This window comes from Cataglyphis hispanica, chromosome 20 (assembly GCF_021464435.1).
Source record: "Cataglyphis hispanica isolate Lineage 1 chromosome 20, ULB_Chis1_1.0, whole genome shotgun sequence".
NCBI lineage: Eukaryota > Metazoa > Arthropoda > Insecta > Hymenoptera > Formicidae > Cataglyphis > Cataglyphis hispanica.
The window spans coordinates 918,535-937,827 of NC_065973.1; the positions used below are offsets into that span (position 1 = coordinate 918,535).

At 33.3% G+C, this 19,293-nt stretch overlaps 4 protein-coding genes across 5 annotated transcripts in view; 1 reads left to right on the plus strand and 3 right to left on the minus strand.

Moving 5' to 3' along the window:
• The window catches only part of LOC126856947 (arginine kinase), a 167,882-nt gene that overhangs the window by 24,432 nt on the left and 124,157 nt on the right, over positions 1–19,293 (minus strand). The gene's annotated exons all lie outside the window — the stretch shown is intronic.
• On the plus strand, positions 7,530–12,795 carry LOC126856939 (retinal homeobox protein Rx-B-like). The gene is made up of 5 exons (XM_050605962.1): positions 7,530–8,280; positions 8,702–10,122; positions 10,318–10,396; positions 10,718–10,941; positions 11,147–12,795. Exons 2-5 carry the CDS (start codon positions 9,708–9,710, stop codon positions 11,776–11,778), a joined length of 1,350 nt encoding a protein of 449 aa, XP_050461919.1. The 5' UTR covers positions 7,530–8,280; positions 8,702–9,707; the 3' UTR covers positions 11,779–12,795.
• LOC126856925 (transcription termination factor 5, mitochondrial) lies at positions 12,673–15,958 on the minus strand. Of its 2 annotated transcripts, none has more exons than XM_050605945.1 (7): positions 15,458–15,648; positions 14,904–15,037; positions 14,505–14,829; positions 13,845–14,266; positions 13,523–13,732; positions 13,072–13,449; positions 12,673–12,796 (listed from the first exon to the last, which is right to left on the minus strand). In XM_050605945.1, exons 1-6 carry the CDS (start codon positions 15,641–15,643, stop codon positions 13,077–13,079), a joined length of 1,650 nt encoding a protein of 549 aa, XP_050461902.1. In that variant the 5' UTR covers positions 15,644–15,648; the 3' UTR covers positions 12,673–12,796; positions 13,072–13,076. The 2 variants fall into 2 exon arrangements, with proteins under 2 accessions (XP_050461902.1, XP_050461903.1); XM_050605946.1 differs by lacking the exon at positions 12,673–12,796 and adding an exon at positions 15,826–15,958 and having other exon boundaries at positions 12,935–13,449; positions 15,458–15,654.
• On the minus strand, positions 15,726–19,198 carry LOC126856926 (translation initiation factor eIF-2B subunit delta). Its single transcript, XM_050605947.1, has 5 exons — positions 18,131–19,198; positions 17,768–17,895; positions 17,446–17,623; positions 17,011–17,191; positions 15,726–16,704 (listed from the first exon to the last, which is right to left on the minus strand). Exons 1-5 carry the CDS (start codon positions 19,076–19,078, stop codon positions 16,493–16,495), a joined length of 1,647 nt encoding a protein of 548 aa, XP_050461904.1. The 5' UTR covers positions 19,079–19,198; the 3' UTR covers positions 15,726–16,492.

The window sequence follows — 19,293 nt, forward strand, 5'->3', positions numbered from 1 at the left end:
ATTAGAGTTTATATTAGATATAATAGTGCAATTTCTGAAAATTCCACGTACATATTTTCATTGAAATTTGCTCAAGTAAATTTGCATGATTATTCGTATCTCGCAGACCTTTACTCTCTTCTTATCACGCAATATTTGAGGAGATATTCCTAACGTTTAAAAGGTTTAGAAAACAACATGCACGATAAAGTAATAATTATCTTATCTATAAGTATGTTACTTATTAATAACACAGTAGTCAAAGATAATAATTATTCAATTAAAATAATAGTCAGACAGTGATTAATTGTACATAATCAATAATTATATCAGGCAATAATTTTATGTAAAATATTCAAAGTATAAAAATATTTCACATATCTAGTTATTCCTTTTTTCTAAAGAAAATTATTATCTAAAAATATATTTTTCTTTTTCTCACATTTTTTTGTTTAGCTTAATTATTTTCAATAAATTAAAATATATAATAGGGTGACTTTGCATTTGGTATACAAAATTTGGAATTGCATAGCATTTGCACGAAATAATTCCTTTTACTTTTTATTTTTCTTGGTTGCAACAGCAACGAATTTGTTTACTCGTAGCCGATGCCCAAATATTGTTTACTCTTAGACTAAACATTCCGATGTTGACAACTTTATTCACGATAATATATCAAATAAATATATACCCAGTAACATGATAATATTGCATCTCTCAAAATAAGAGCATTTTTTATTCATGATGTTGTCAATTTGTCCAGCTTCCAGTCAGCATTAACATTTACGAGCGTTAATTAAACGGTGACTTTTCGGCCAGCATTAACTTCTCATGACAAAATATTCTTCAACGCCGTGGATCCCCGGAAAGCTACGAAACCGATCTATTTTCGAGCTCGAGGACTGTTGTCAGGCAGACTTTCGACTTCTGCCACTTTTTAAGTGGTTTTAAAAAGAACAAAAAATAACTTCTGCTCGAGACGCGAACGACATATATAGCCACGATTTAATAATTAAAAATCAAATAAAATTTTATCACTAAACACAAATAATATATTATAAGATATTAAATTATAAGATATAAAAGAATATATTATAAGATATAAAATTGTTAAATTTATTCATATATTAAAATTTTAAATTATTTTAAATTTCTTACACCCCAAAAAAACTATGCTACGTTAGTATATGTAGATATGTTAATAAAATATTAATTTTTTAAATAATATTTTTATAAGAAATAATAAAAGTATTAATATCTTTTTACATTTAGAGAATTATCTTTTTTGCAATAAATATAAAAATTAAAATATTTTTTGTCTATAATTTTATCGTATTTAAAAAATCGCATAGATATGTCGTATGATAGTGAAAATATATCCAATACGTTGATTTTATTTGCAGAAGTCTGGTCAATTGAAATTATTGCATCGACTTATATACGTCAATCTGTGTGCAATGCATATTGCTTCTGTTACATTATATTCTACTCGCTAACCTTATCTTATATTTCTTTCGCTTCGGCTAATTCCAACATGGGAAGCCCGGTGGACTGACCTCGCGCACGACGACATTTCTCGACGTCTCTCTATGCGATATTTTGAGAGACATTCATCTCGTCTGCATGTCTAACAATATCGAGCAATATTCAATGTCACGATTTTATCTCCCTGCACATTATGTTATATTTTTTAATCATAGTATATTTATTTTATTATATAATTTGATGAAGTTTCAAATGTAACTATGCTTGCGATTAATTATAACAATAAAGTAATAATTTGTGTTTACTAAAAAAATTGATTTTATAATAAATGATACTACAAAGGAAAAAATGAGCCTATAGAAATAAGTTTATAAGAGCAATATTATATATTCTATAATTTCGTATTCTTTTTCATCTAATTGTTCCATCTAACATGTTGAATATTGTATATTAATATTTATATTGTATATTAATATTTAAAAATTTTTGACGATACTGTTGAATTTTTAAGTTTATAAAGTTAGGATAATGATATAAGAAAAATATATAGTTTAGAGACAAAAAAACAAAAGAAAATTGATCAGATTAATAATTTAATTTTAATAAATATATTTTAAAAACGCGCGGTAACATAAAAAATTTTTTTTTAATATTAACACTTTCGTCAGCTCTCTTTAAATAATCAGCTGATTCGAAGATGCAACCTTTATCAAATATGTATTGTCAATGTCGTCAATAGATGTCACCATCTGCCGCTTTCAGAATTCAGACTCAAATCAGTCGATAAAGAGAACTTTTGTAATTTAAACTTAATCTGTCTATTATAATAATATAAATATACAATGATAAAATATACAAACAAATAAATTACAAAATATTTGATGCGTTATTTTATAATTGCAGAAACGAGAATTCAAGACACATATTTTAATATTTGATACTTTTTTCATAATATAAAAGTTATATAGATATAAATCGCGTATGTATAATATATTAGATATCAAAAAAACATATTGCGAATATAATATGTTTGACATATTCGCGAAATTCTTCATAGACCTTTGTAAGAGAAAAAGTTATCCCTTTTTGACATCTATTTAATGAATATTTTAATATAAAAGACAAGAGGATAATTACATGTTCTCTTGTATCATATATTTGCAATCAATTCGCAAAAAATTATATTAAACACAACTGTAATTTAATAACCGTCTAATAGAGGTTTGAAAGATTTTATATCCCGTGATCAATTGATCGGTCAACTTGCGGACCCACATGATTCGTGAGAACGCGATTCCACGACGAATCGTTTTCTCATGACGTATCGTCGGGGGCAAAAACGCGCGCCAACGTCCCGCATATAAGATCGCCTGCGTAATACAATATATAAAACGTGACTGCGGGTGGGAGCATTTAATACATATCTACGGATCTGTGATTGCTTCTGTATTCACGAAGAAAACGCGGAAAATGCACCCATATGCAGGTCGTGCGACGGTCACTTCTAATCTCTACCTGTGAATTGACAACCAATTTACCCTAATCGAGAAATTTCGAGTCAAGCGCGCTTTCGTTCCGGAATTTTTTAGAGTTTCTATTATAAAGAATTTTTTTGTACTTTTTACAATATGCATAGAATTACATTCAAAAGAGAAGAAAAGAATGCATTTATATTTCCCCCTCTTATTATTTATTTTAATTTTATTTATAATTTATTATATATTTTTTTAAATAAATATATTAACATTACAAAATGTTTATTAGTATGTAAAACAAAATAGTACATCTTACATAATTTGTGTCTTTTAGATTGGACGAGTAGGAATACCGCAATGAATCTTTTCTTTATACTTTCCAATGTATACGTAAACATTTATTATTCCTTTTTTTTCAGACACGAATGAGTAATTTATTTCGGTGGGAGTATTCGAGATTGTTACGGTCGTACTTTTTGAAAAGGTAGCACCCACACGTCGAGGAAAATATTTCGTCGGTAAATTACTCTCGCGAGTCCTCCAGGATCCCGTATGGCGAAACCATATGTTTCTAAAATCCATTTATGCTGGCTGAGAGATGACTCTTCTCGACACGCGACCCGCAGCTTAAACACTTAATTCTCTCTTTATCGAGAGAACTATCGATAGCCGTGGAATCTCTCGTCGTCTCGTTATTTCGCTTTATACGAAACGAGGAAAGTTTATTTATTAACACACATGTATAGAGATAGAATTTTAGTGTAAATACTTTTGTTCTTGTGTTTAATGCGCTCTTCACGATATATTAAAATCGTACGATTATAGTTAAATAAATGTAATGAAAGTATTATATTACGAGCAACACTCAGTACGCAGAAACCAACGAGGATAGAAATACGACGGATACGAGCGAGTATATTCGCCGAGAGTTAATCAGGATGCGACGTCATCGTTTAAAGCGTCGCATTTTCTCTCACTTCGAAGGGCGATATCTGTGCGAGCTTGAAACCGTGTGATATGCACTTAGATATTATTAGATATAATTCCGTGAAAATATACATATGCGTCAATTCCAAATAACCTTTCTTGGAAAAGAATCGAAAAATTCGATACTTTTATATTCAAGTTTTCTAAAATTGATTTTTTTTACTATTTTATTATTTATTCTCTTTTTGTTTCTCTAACAATAAATTATTTAATAATATTATAAACTAAATATTTCTGTTTTATATTTACACATCAATTATTATCATATTTAATAAACTAATTGTTTCTTAATTACAAAAGTGTAATCAAATCTTTAATGATTACAGAAGAAGTCAATGTTTAATGTAATGAATACAATAAAGATGTACCTATATCTGACTCGTATTCAGAAGTTATTCTAAAATAACATAAAGACAAGATTCATATACTGGGTCGCGTGCCAAATGTATATACATATATAGAGAGATTTTATTCTCTTTTTCCGGATACACATGAATGAATTTGAATTCTCACGTTATGTACAACATTTGAAGAATGCAGCTACAAGTATATTGTATATCAGAACACGTAAATTTCTCTCTCTGCTTTATCAATATTTATATAAGTTTGCCGACAAGTAGATAAACAAGAAACAAAAATCCATTTTGCTGGACTTATCGAGATGATTAAAAATACGATCTCTGTTGTCGGCAGAAAGAGCCTGAGAACATAACATTTTGTCGATGATATTCGCGGTATATAAAAAAAGAAAGAGAGAGAAACGTAGAGCGGAGGTTCCCCGTCGCCTTCGCACAATTATGTCCAATTGAAGCAATTTAGACCAATTGAGAGTTAACAGGCTCAATTGGCGGGTCCCGACGCTGCGGGCAACATAGCGCGTTCATCATTAAACGCTCGACATACCTACGACGTAAAAAAAAAAAAAAAACAGAAAAAGATACAAATGATATGCTAACAGATAAAAAAAAGAAGACCGACATTCAAAAAAAGTTAAAAGGTCGCATATCCGCGTCTTTCTTTCTGTCTCATATTTTTATCGACTTTCTCTTGCGGCAAAAATGATATCGCTTGGCGTCTTTGTATAATTTGCGAAATCTTATGTAATTCAGAAAACTTTTGTATCTGATATACAATAATCGATCAAACACGATATTTTATTACGCTTGTAAAAATATTCTTCAAATGTTTTTGATTAGGATTATAATTTGTCATTCTTAATTACGATCGCACAAAATGTAAAATCATTCGTCCAAGTTTTTACAATCAATCTATCTTGTATATGTATATCATACTTTCATCTTTTCTTACTTCATCAATGCTTTTTAATTATTATAATTTTTATAAAAATAATTTAATATGTAATATTATTTATATATGTATAGATTGTATGTTATAGATTTTTCAAATATCCTACGAATAGTCTATATATGTAAGAAGAAAATTTATACGCAAATGTATACAGTATAGATGTAAAATGCTGTAAATGCAAAAATAAAAATAAAATTTTATATATATGTTTATTAGAAATCTGTCTTTTTCTCTATTGAATTGTCTTTTTTTAATTTTCTTTGCGAACATGATATATGTACTTGATGATATGTACTTAATGATATATTTACTTATTAATAAGTGCAAAAACGCATTTATATAATATATGAAACGCATCTAAAAACATGAACTCCGAAATAATTTAATGTATATTTGCGATATCTCTCGAGTTCGAGAAAGCAACGGAAGTGAAGAGGTGGAGTTGAAGAGACCGCCCTGTGCAAAATAGAGGGGCATCAACGTATCGCGTTCATCTTCTTCTCTCATCTCCCTTTAGACATCGTCCAACCACGTCGCACATGGAGTGGGGAATAATCGGCGTCTATTTTCTTACGCATTTCATGTCGCTTTCTCGCGTTGCATCCATTTGTTCGTTGAAAATTTAATAATAAAATATAATCTTCATATAACACAAACGAGAAAATGTTAAACGCCAAAAATGTACACTGCCTATTCTTTCAAAAAAAAATTTTATAAATAATTTTGCAAGAAAGATATACAAAAGTCAAAAAACGCGAGCGAATCTTATATCACACTAGATCTAAATTCTCGCACAACAAAAGTAGTTCCAACGAAAAAAAAATTAAGATTTAAAACATATTTAAAGAAATGATCTCGAAAATTCTTTTTTTTAATTTTCTTTATAAGCATCTGTCACTCGCAATTACGATATTTCGCTCAACCAAATAATCGCTTGCTCTTTCAATTCGACGCACTGTTGGTGCTCATCGCGCTCACTTCCGGTGCGTCGTGACGCGACGCGAGAAACGCGGAAACACGATGGCGGATAATCGCGAGAAAAATCACTTCCGTTTTCTGTTCTGCGAATCTTCTTCGATCTTTTCTTCAAAATGCTTCGAAGCTCGAACACCTAGTCCGTTAATGTCACGACGGCGATAACGACAGATGTATGCCTTATTGTAGGTCATGTTTACCTCGCGAGATAACAAGATGGAGGACGCACGGATGCGAGAGAAAGTCGCGGATGCGGAGGGTCAGTGCAGGAGGCTGCGTTACACTGCAGTCCGGCGCTCACCGGACCTTCACTTATATCGTCGCTCGGCTAATAACGCTAGTAATGTGATATGATTAGCTTAGTTGAGTTCAGTTTAGTTCGTATTCGTTCAATTTAGTGGTTCGCCAGCAAAATCACATCGAGTTAAACCCATTTAGGCCAGTTAAGTTACCGACTTCTCCTCGTTCTCTTGCGGCCATCGCCGCCGCCACGTCAGATCGACCTCCTGGGGCCCGATGACTCCTCGACGCGCAGATACTTCGACATGTCCCAGGATACGTCCCGGACCCGCGTGAGATAGTTTCGCCGCCGCAAAATTGGAAATTAAATCGCCGCAGGGGTTTCACCGTCGTGACACCTCACTCATTACATTGCGTCTGAGATCCAATTGATCTCGAAAGCAGATCTAGAATAAGAAGTAACTTAAAGTTGACCTAAAGATATAAGTTTAAATACTTTTATAATTTCTATACAGAGGTGGGCAAATAGAAAATGTATATATATTGCAATAACTTTAAATATTATTCCAAATATAAATTTCTTCGATAATTCTCTTAAAATTATTATTTTAATAAATAATTTAAATTCTTGTTTCAAATAAATGGTCAAATGAATTTTCTTTGTACCTATTATCTTCATATCAATGAAAAAAAAGAGCAATTAGACATATAAGTTGTGTTGAGATCGATTGTTTAGATCGAATGACTGTCGCGTTTACCGTGTTAAAATGATGAAATAATAAATACACGATGACGCAGTCACCCGCATTATCGCATCTTTACCCCAAAGAAGTCCTATATTAATTATCATATTTTCAATAATCGTCGTTTCCCCTGCCGAGTCCCTTAATGATAAAAATGGTTGATGAACGAACGTTCTTCATTGAGATCAAAATGAATATTACAAATACAATAAACTCTTAATCAAGATACATAATAATTGTTAAGATAATAATAATAAAACATATATATAAAGCCTGAAAAAATAGAACTTACACTTCCGAAATTGATAATTTGTACAAACATATAAGAAAATAATGAGATAAAGGTGAAGAGACGATTAAAGTCGATCGGGAGCAGTGGATGATCAGATCGGAGAGAGTCAGCGCGGAAAGCGCGACGAAATCGGCGCACATAGAGACGCGAGTTAATTACTCAAACAACGAAAATTAGCGGTTAATATACGCGCGTATACGCACGGGGAACGGGGGGGTTGTTTGATTGGGCCAATTCGAGGCAATTCCTGGCGATTGCTGATTTCATTGAGCTTGCTTAAGAGTACTTTGGCTCAGTGCCACGCCAACTGTCGGCCAACAGACATGGATCTCTTCTTCAAAGGTGCATCTCGACGATCTTGTTCGTCGCATATCGATCGAGCGGTGCAGTGTTATTGTGCGGTATTTCTCTCATTCGCGACGATTTCGCACATCACATCAATTTTCTTTTCTCCATTGGATCTATTGAGAGAGAAAAGACGTCTATTGTGCGAACGCATTGCGTAAGACTTTTAACTCATTGAAAATAGAAAATTAAATAAGCGAAGAAGAGAGACAAAGATGAAGGCAAAAGAGTCACAAATTGATTTAGTAAAACGTGTAATCAGTCAAATATATATCTGGAATGTTTTTCTCATTTCAATAATAGTTCATACTCAATCGAATGAAATCTCGCAAGAAATTGCAAAACGACGGCAAATTTATATATTCTTCGTATCATTGTTATATCTGAACGCTTAGAAAAATGGCATAAGCAACAGGAGTGTAAACGCAAAAAGATTCACAATGACTTGAAGGTAAAGGAACAAGTATAATGTTGCAAGCTAATCATCATCGATAATCATGTAATTTGTTTAAAATTTTGCAAATTAAAGAAATAAAATTATGACAAGTTGTATTAATATAATTCTTAGTCCTTTGTAATTCCTTTCATCTCTAATAAATCTGTCGGAGATTTGAAATCCCCGTGTTTCTCTCCCTGCAATTCTTTAAAATATATTTCATAATCTTACATTTTATATTTCTTTTTCATTAATTCATTTCAAGTCTCCATTCGCAAAAGTAGAAAACAAACTTCCGATTCCCACAAGAGAGCGACTTCTCTCATATTCTATTCCCACGAACAGAAATTGACGTTAACCCTCGCGTTCGCACCCCGTATCATCCACCCCCGTCCGCACCGGCGTCGTGCGGATAAACCGTTTTTTTTGCGCGCAGGTCGACAGGAAGAGGGGGCGATCACGTTCGCGGGGGCCCGCGGTGGCAGAGGGGGGCTGAGGGAACGATGGCGGTGGACCGCGAGGGACAGCATCATCGCGCCCGCACGAAACAGGATTGGCCGGGCCCCGGGTGTGGGGGCGACCTGGGCCGGCGTGCCTCGGAAAATATAAGCCTGTGTGAGTGGCGACTGATTAGCCAGAGGCTCAGGACGGAGAGTAGTGACGAGAGTGTCCCGAGACAGAGAGAAGAGAGGACGAACGTTCTCTCGGGAAGACGCGACGTCGTCGGTTCGGTTCATCCAGTCTTCCAAGGTCTTCCATCTCGTATAATAATCGGCTGGCGCGTCGCACCGAGTTAACGCCGCTTAAAACTAATCAAAATTAATCATAACCCGGGCAACAATTGATCGCAATTGCCGCGTGCGCGCGCTCCATTACGAGCAATCGGCTGCAACATTGCTTCCTCCTTTTTTTCTTTATCGACAGGAAGTGGGAAGAAATCTGGAGAAATCTTCGCGATAATGGGCGCGATCGATATCAAGGTGTAAACCGATCTCTCATCCGACGTTCTCGGATTTTAATTTAATCGAATCGATGGATATCCTCGAGAACGTGATGAAATTGATGGAGGAAACTCGAAAGATGCTTCATGGAAGATATATCAAGTGATTTGTGATATTCGCTGCATTTAATCGATTAAAATTCGAAAATTAAAGATCAAGACACGCACACATTTGGTGATTATAAATCAAGATTTCTAAAATAGGGATACGAGTAAAATGGAAGTGCAAATAAAAATGAAAATTGTAGTACAATAAAAAAATAATAAATAATTCAATACCATCAAATTCATTTCGTGAACTTTTCCAGTTTTCTGTCTTTAAACAAATAAAGAGAGAGGAAATGTAAAAGAGAAAGAAGTGAATCTCATATTTTGATTAAGCGTATAAACTATTGCGAGATTTTTCAAAACCTTTTCGTAAAAAATCAAGAGATTTTTCAAGATGGACGGTGCTCCCTCTTGGGACGATCCGATTTTTTCGGAGTTTGGAGCGCGCGGCGGAACTTCTGGAGCTCACAGCATCCAGGTGATGCTGAGTCTGCACGGCAGCGGCCATCACGGAAGCAGCGATCTGTTGCCAACCGGTGGCGGTCAACTTCACAAGCTGGATTCGTCAAACAGTCCTTCACCGCATCATCAGGCCACGTCGCAGCATCAGCATCATCTGCAGCAGCAGCAAAAAGAGCTTAAGGAGCTCGAGTTGTCCGGCATATATGCGCCCTTACCGCCGCAGACACAGGACGTCACCACTTCAACATCTACCAGTGTCACACCAACCTCGACGAGTCTACAACAAGGTCTGCAACTTGGAAATGCGCTTAAGAGGAAGGATGATCCGATTAATGCGCTCGCGCCAGGTAACTTTCGAATTTTTTATTAAAACTTTTAAAACTTTTTTCACATATTTGTCTCTTTTGAAACACACTCTCTTCAATTCTTTTTAATACGCTATTTTAATCTATAAGAATTTTGGAAAATTATTGTAACCGATATTATTTTAGCACCCCAAACTTCGCAATTTTACAATTAACAAACGAATATTAATATTACAGTTAGCAATGAAGCGCAGCCAGTCAAAAAAGATTCGAAAAAGAAGACTGACAACAATAACATCAAGAAAAAAAAGACTAGGTACATATACAATATATGCAACAGATTATTAATTTTATATCTACATATATAAATCCTTCTTTTAAAAAATATATATCTATATTGTATATTTATAAATATTTAATTCTTTTCATATATCTCTCTTCTTGCTTTTATATATTAATACTAATACATATTTAAATTTGTGTTGAAAACAGATATAAACTGAAATCTCTTTCTCTCTAATTTACATAAATGTAAACTGAGATTTCCCTCTCTCTCTTTCTCTTTTTAATTTATCTAATTCATAAATCCCTAAATATATAGAATTTGTACGACTTACCCTCGACTTCTTCGTTTTAGAACAACTTTCACGTCTTATCAACTTGAGGAACTTGAAAGGGCGTTCGAGCGGGCTCCTTATCCAGACGTCTTCGCTCGCGATGAACTCGCGTTGAAGCTCGCCCTTTCCGAAACTCGCGTTCAGGTGTGGTTCCAGAATCGTCGTGCAAAATGGCGGAAGAAGGAACCGCCGCGCAAGACTGCCGGTTACATGGCCGCGGGTTCCGCCAGCCCCGGACTATCAGGTAAAATTATCTACCTGTAAAATTGATCTTCTTAATACACACCTCAAAATCATTATTTTAATATTTTTTTTTGCCACAATTGTCTTCTAAAGAGGAAAAACAAGACAGAAAATAAATATAAATAGGAAAAAAGATGAAAAGAGTTTGTAGCCTGATGACTATATTTGAAAATTTTTCTATGAATATTTCTTTTCGTTATTCCCAGGCTCCTTCACGTCGCTTAACAACACCTTGAATCCGTTCGCGTCACCGACGACGGCGACGGCGCCGCCGGACGCGTGGGCTTACTCGCCAGCAGCGTATGATTTAGGACCTCATCTGAATTTACTCAGTCCGTCCAACTCGTATACGACCGTGGCAGCGGCAGCAGCTTTTGGTAACAACGGTAACGTCTCGTACTCGTCGTACACTAGCATGCTGCCGACGCAGCACGACGCCTCGTTGTTCTCCACACCAGCTGCCGCCGGCAACACCATGCGCGTCCACCAGGACTACATGAACCCCGGTGGTGGCAATAGCCCGCCGCCGCCCCCCGGTGGTGCCCTCACCCGCGCCGATTATCAGACCATGGTGACAGCGGCGCATTCGCCGCCCACCCATCTGGGAAATTCCATGTCCGAGGACGAGCACGGTGGCTGTCTCGCGGATAAATATGCTCACGAGCAGACGGCGGCAGATTACGGTCAGCAGCAACAACCACCGCAACCCGATCAGAAGCAGGACTACGGCATGCATTCGCCGCAAACTCGTCAGGCCATGAAAGACGGCCAGGTGATGGTCAAGAGCGAGCCTGGTAGTCAGCAGAATTATGTGCAGTTGCCTCCTTTTCTGAACTGACTCGCGGCCTCCTCCGCTCTAGATCTCTTCTAGACGGTTTTCGCGATCTATACTCTGTGTTTCGCAATGAACGTGGGGAGTATTAGATCCTGCACACGGTTACTCGCGCATCTCGACTCGATTTAAATCGTAGACAAACTCTTGTTCACTTCGAGATGGAACATAAAAGATCGTTATGCGCGAAGCGCTGAAAAGAAATATTTGTATGAAAAGCATCCGTTGAGATTTCAAGTTGATGTACACGCAGTATTTCGATGGATATATATTACGAGTAACGTAATTCAGGATCGAGCTCGCGTTAAAACACGCCCGACACCCGTTTGTACTTGTTTTGCTTGTGAGTGATCGCGAGAAATTGCGTCATTATGTCGCTTTATGCGAAAGTAGTCGATCGACACATCATATTACATATAAAGAGAAAGAATATAAAATATATCCTAGAATACGTGTAAAGTATCTTATTTAAAGGAGAAGGAGAGACTTACAAAAAGTTGTAAATTTTCGTTGCTCTATTAATTTCTTATCTCAATCCGCAGAAAACTATCTGAAAACTGAAATACGTTAAACAGGATTGATATTCATTTCGAATGCGTGGTAATTATTTACGTATAGGAAACAGAATAAGAGAAAAATAACCAAGAGAGGAAAATGCGTACGAGCGACACCTCGTGATGATACTCAACATTCTATTTATATTCTATTCGTTTCTCTCGATCGTCGATAAAAGTAAATATTTTTAAGAATAATTTTAATGTCAATACATATACAAAAAATTCTTTCAGAAAAGTGATTTTTTCTAAATCTCTTCGACTAACGAGAGAAAGCATACAAAATATAATACTAGATATAATATTAATTCAACACGCGATTTCCTGTACCTTAAATAATCAATGCCTTATACAGTGCCTTTGTATTAGAAAAGAAAGTGGTTCTTAATCGAAATAATATCGCTTTGTATCTTGCAATACTCAATTTCTATGTAAAACTGATTTGTAATAAATAGATAAATTGAAATAATCTGTGAAGAAAAATTTCTAATGGAGTAATCAAATCGAAATAACCTTGCCTTATACATCGATTCATAATAAAGTAATAAAAATTTGTAATAACAATGGTAATAGCAATGGAATCTATATATAAATATTCTTCATATCAATTCATTATTTCATAGTATTTCCTTTACTTTGTTTGAAATCTACTACTATATTATTACAAATTGAATCCATTAAATCAATGTTAGCAAATCTAGGAAATAATTTTCTGTAAAATATGTATTTTATACAAAATATTTACATATATCATGTATGTTGCAGTTTCGATGTAGATGTCTCATCTTCATCATCAAAATCATGATCATCCATATCATTGTTATCTTTGGTATTAAAATCATCATTTATATTATGGCTATCTTTCTTAATCAAATAATCAGTCATACTTTGTACAGTATCATTGTCAGTGCCTGCTGCAACATTTATCTTTTTTAAAGGACACAAAGATTGTCCCTTTGCACTGTGTCCCTGTCCATTGCTCCAGATACCATCACCTGTGAAATGAGTATCCCTTTCCAATATATACAGACATAATGCAAGGTACTGGCCATTTGTAAATGAAAACTCTGTACTCTTAGAATAACGCCGTTTTAAATCAGCCAATACCTTTTTCACTGTGGATCTGAAAATAACAAATTTTTAATTAGTTATTTATTATAATTTTTCAAGCGATTAAATAGAAATACAATTATTACTGTCTATAAAGTATGATATGTATATTCTGGCATATTTCGTTTATCGTAAAATGCTTCTTCAGATATTTAAACATTTGCTCTATATCGGCAAATCCGACTGTTTTCCAATGCGGATGTCTCGCCAATAGATCGTTTTTATCCACTCCCAGTTCTTGCATAAATATATGCCTGAGACCTTTTTTGGACAAAACTGTAGCATTATCTAAAAATCTAGAATAAAATTAACAAAATAAAAAAAATAAAAAAAAAATATATATATATATATATGTATATATATTAAACAATCGTTAATATTTTAGTTATACTTATGAATTGCTCTTACTTTTCTACGTCGGCTGGTTTGGACAGGATCGTTTGAGGACGAACCCATTTTGAACGATTTATGGTACAAAGATAATCTATGCGATTTTTTGCCATATCTTTGTGGACGATAATTTGTAGGATTCGAGGATGTTTGCACCACACATGTAGATCTGGATGTTGCTTTATCATTTCCATTCGCTCAAGAAAAGTGTCATTACCTATTTCGAGAATCCTCATGTATTTTTTTACATACTCATCTGATATTTCATATCGTTTAAATGACATTAGTAATTTTTTAATATTATTAGCATCTTGAAAAAGTATGCGGGGATGTTCTCTTAAAAGTGTTATGATTGGTATTCCACAAATGTCTGTAAAACCATCTAGCAGTGATTTGATGTTGTCAGCAGAAGCGGTGATGACAAAAGGTTTCATTTTTATCTGTGCATAAAAACAAAAAAAGATAAAGATTCTTGTAAAAAAATTAAAAAATATTTTATATGATGATATAAACTACAGATTTAGAAACTTAGTAAAAACTTGAGAATTCAAAAAATAAATTTTCAAATAATTTGAAAAAATTGAAGAAAAGATTTGTATATGTTTTCAATTATTTCAATTTAATCTAAATTTCTTTCTAAAAAATAAAATTTATTTAAATATTAAGAGATACACTCACCAGTTCCTCATTGTAATCAAGATTAATTCTGAGTACTTTTAATGTTTCTGCAATCATGCTTATGCTCTTAAATTTCATGTATTCGTGCAACAATATCTTGTCATCTAAATATGGTAGATTGAATACTCGAGTTTTGCAATACAAGAGACATTCCTTATAGCATTGATGGACTGTCAATTTGTTGCTTGATGATTCCAATTGGGAAATATCGTTTGGAACTTCACAACCGAGTCTATTAAATATATTTTTGGCAATGTTTTGTTCAACTGGAATATTGGTCTTCTCTTTGAATGTAGGTATATCTTTGCGAAAAAAATGGGTCATTCTGGAATTTCAAAAATTATTGAAACATTGCACTTAGCAGAATATGATCAATCTGTAACTGATTTGTGAACTTACTTGCTCACTAAAGACGAGTTCAAATTTGGCACTCCTATGTCTTTCATTATGTTGATTCTATGTTCTAGTTTGTAATTGTACAACATCAGACAGTATCGAAAGTTTAATAGTGGACTTGCATCAACATTATATTTCTAAAATATGAATAAGTAAAATATTAATATTATACTTTGTTTAATTAAAAAATGAAAAAATTGCATTATTATTATTAGAGACAAAATTTTATCATAAAAATTGCAAAAGAAAATTTTTGACATTGGTTTTTCTTTTTACATAGATGTATGTCCTTTATATTTTTTGTTTTATGAAAAATAAAAAAATATTGAATATGTCTTTTTAAATGAGACTCAATTACAATCAGTTGATTCGTTTGTTCTAACAATTAACCACTTCTAATTTTCCATTGTTTTCTGAATTCTATTAACTATATCGTAAATAAAGAAAAAGAAAGTAAAATTAATATAATTATTATAATCGATATTGATGTTACTTCAGAATAAAGAAGTTACATTAAGTTACGTATATCGAGATTTATAAATTATATTTGTACACACCTGGCACATTAAGCAGTTGTTAATTAATCGATGGCGGGAAATATTAAGGATATATTTGTTCATATCAAGAAACTCTTCGACATCGGCGGAATTTAAGCCTAAATTCGTTACGAGAATCTTTTGAAACTCCTTTTTTTTCAAAAGGTATGCCATTGAAGAGGATGTACCCTTGTTACCGAATCTCATTGTTGTACAATCTATTAATACATGTTATATCTTTACAATTTTAATTAATAAATTTTTTATAATTATAACAATTATCCCCAAATAGCACCAATTTTTATTTTATTTATTAGCGGTATCATAATACAGAAACTACAAAACATTTTCGATTATGTTTGTCTTTACAAAGCCTAACTTAACCTAACCTTAATTTAGTCCGGAGCCGTTAACGTCGCCTCAGTGCAGCATACATCTATGGATGCGTTTCGTTTCACGCATTAAGCGCATAGATCGCCTGAAAATCTATAATTCACATAACATATATTATAGATTTCCAAGCGATTTATGCGCTCTATACGTGAAACGGAACGCAACCAATGTGATATTGGTGGAAAAATTACATCAAATTTGAATTTCTAGGTCTCCTCTCCAAACATATAAAAACATATTTTATTCTTTTTTACAATTAATATTAATGGCAATTTTTGCATTAAATAGCGAGTTGCAATATATTGTTAGATATATAAAATGCTCTATATAATTATTGTTAGAAAACCTAATAAATATCGGCAAGAGTTTCTTAAACGAAATTCGCTATATCTCTCTTTGCATCGCACTTCGCATTGCAGTTCAATTTAAAAAAATTTATTTATAAATACACATAAAAACTGTATGCATAATGCAATATATAGTAATGCATGTATTAATCAATATTAATCTGTCTTATATTTTACTATTATCGAGCAATTATTTTATTATATTAAATACGTCAATCTCGCATATGTTGTACTTTCAAGCAATTCCAATAGTTATATTTTTTCAGATGTTATGCAAAAATCACTAATTAATTTTATTGAACAGAAACATATGTATTTAAATTTCGGAAGGTTTAATTCGTAAAATCACAGGAACACTAGTGCATGGCAAAATTGCCAATTCCGTGACAACGGCCGTCACGAGATCGGCCGGTGTCACGTCATACGTAATGTTTAAGAGATTTAACGATTTCTTCGTTCGCCAATTCGAAAGTAAAGACTTTTTCGTTTTGTCCTTCGATTGATGATTCACGAGCTCCTCCGCGTTACCTAAAAAAAAAATAAACATTGAACGAAATGAATAATCAATCCAAGATGCATTGTTAATGAAAAAGTTGGAAACAAATTAAAGATAATTAATGTTTTTTATAAGATAATTAATATATTTTTGTATAACAATCAAGTATGTTATATACAAAATAATTTTTTTATATATAAAATTTTATTATTTAGTAAAAATTTATATAGTATGTAATATTAACAATTATAATATAAAATTCGCGATAAAATTATACGAGATAAGTGCACACATTTGGATACAATATAATTGCAGTAACAAGACTATTTGTTGTTTACCTAGTTCATTATAAACAATAGAATCGGTTTGCACTCGTTCACTTGATTTATGCGTCTCGCAAGCCACTAAAACAGGTACATTAAAGGTTTTTGCTATCAAAGCGACTTGCGCAGTTCCTGCTCTCGACATTACCGCTCCGTTGGCTAATATCGCATGGGCACCAAGAAAGACTTTACTAACCTAGAAAATGAAATAATAAACTGCTCTTAGCAAGAAAAAAACAAAAGCCATATAAATATTTAAAGAATTTGATCTTAAGTTGTTTTAAATTTATGTTAAAAAAAATAGAGATTAATTACTCTTATTAATATATATGAATATGTAATATATAAGATTTGACAGCTTTATAATATGTAATAAGTACTCAAAAAAAGAAAAATAAATTTAAGATTTAATAATAAATTTTTTAATTAATTGTGCATGCTATTTTATACTTCTGGCATAATAAAGCTGAGAGCATTGATCAATATATATGAGCACTCAATTCCATGTTTTGCTAATCGCCTCAGCTGTTCCTTTCCTTCTAACCATGGCCTACCATCAACCACGATTACTCGAAATTGTTTACCAGCATCATGTGCTTCCACTAATATTTTGTAAATCAAGGATGAACTGAAATTATATCACACTAGATTATATCATTTAAACAACCAATAACAGAAATCTTCAGATATAAGAAACATAAATGAATTATATATATTTTGTACTTTATATTTTCATTTTTCAATTACATATTTTAATGATCTAAATACTTACTAGCCATATGTTAAAATAACATTTCCATTTGAGATTTTCTTTCGTATCGTTATAGATATTGCTTTGTCAGCTAGATCAATCTGCTCCGAAATATAAGTATCTATTATGCCTTGTAATTTATTTTTTACCTAGAAGAAATCAAACAACATCAAGTGAAACAAAATGCTATATATAAAAAACTCAAATAAAAAAAATACAAATAATAATTATTTAAATTTTTCTTTTCTTTCGTTTTTAACTACATTTTTAACTATATAAATAAACAATTAAGAGCACTTGCAAATAAAATAAAAGAATAATGTTTATATAGTTAAAATTATATTAAATAAAAGGAACATAAAAAGCTGACGCAAAGTCATTTACTTTTTCATCAGACAATGACGAAAATCGTGTCATTTGCCACTTAAGATGACGCATGGCATTATGTTGCGAGACGGCCAATGGTCTGCAATGATGTAAATACGCTAGAGATTGTTGCAAACTCGTTTCGAAGCCGCGGATAAAGTCGGCCTGTGCTGGCTTCTCGAAGTCCTGGACCATTTGTTTGATAGTAGCCAGAAGTGCAATGCATCTCGCATTACTACCGACGATAATTTTATTTGCATATTGAACGCCTAGTCTAACTATTGCCGGATGTATATTTGAGTTGACAGGAGCTACGTCAATCCGCGAAACCTTTCTTTCATGATACAAATGTTTAAATAAACTAAGTTGGTGCGGGTCCTCCTTTGCTACACTTTTTGTAACTTCTTTCTTTATTGCACACTCGGATTTAATCTCTACGCATGGTTTAATAGATTCTTTAGTTTTACTATTATCCTTTGCTAATAATTGTTGCTGTTTTGCAGCTCTCTGCGCTTCCTGCTTGGCTCTTCGTTCCGCTCGTAGTTCAGCCTTGCTTTTCTCTCCAATACTTTCTTTGCTTTTGCTCTCGGACGCGCAGTTTTGCATAACAACATTTGAAGATTGAATTGTGTTTTCCTTTGACACTTCTTTCGTAGGTTGCGAGTCTCTTACAGTCGGCGCAACTGTTTTTGTACTTTTTCCTGAATTATCACAATTAGCTGCATTGGATTTATTTTTAATATCTGTTTCTGCTACTTTATTATCGTTTTTTCCCGCTGTATTCCTTTCTACATTTTTCTGCGGAATCTTGCAATTGGTTACTGGAGATACATTCTTGACATTATTGTGTGCTTCTGCTACTTTGCTTACATTTTTGCCTTTTGTCACTTTAGCAGCGGCCTTCGCAGCTTTCTTTGCTTCGCGCTCCGCTTTGATCTCCTCTCTCGTCTTTTGTGGAAAATTCATTTTTCCATCTGGTATTCGTAGAGAAACCCGTTCATTTATTCATCGTTATAAAAAGCAATGTGCACGAACTATTTTTTTGGGGAAAAATAAGAGTTAACTTCAGCGCCGCCCTTTCGGACTGAACAAACTAAAGTCGGTCATTTGACAAGAAGTGGGGAGTAAACAGTATAGAAATTACGTGCACACGACATACATAGGCCGTGTTCCGACATTCA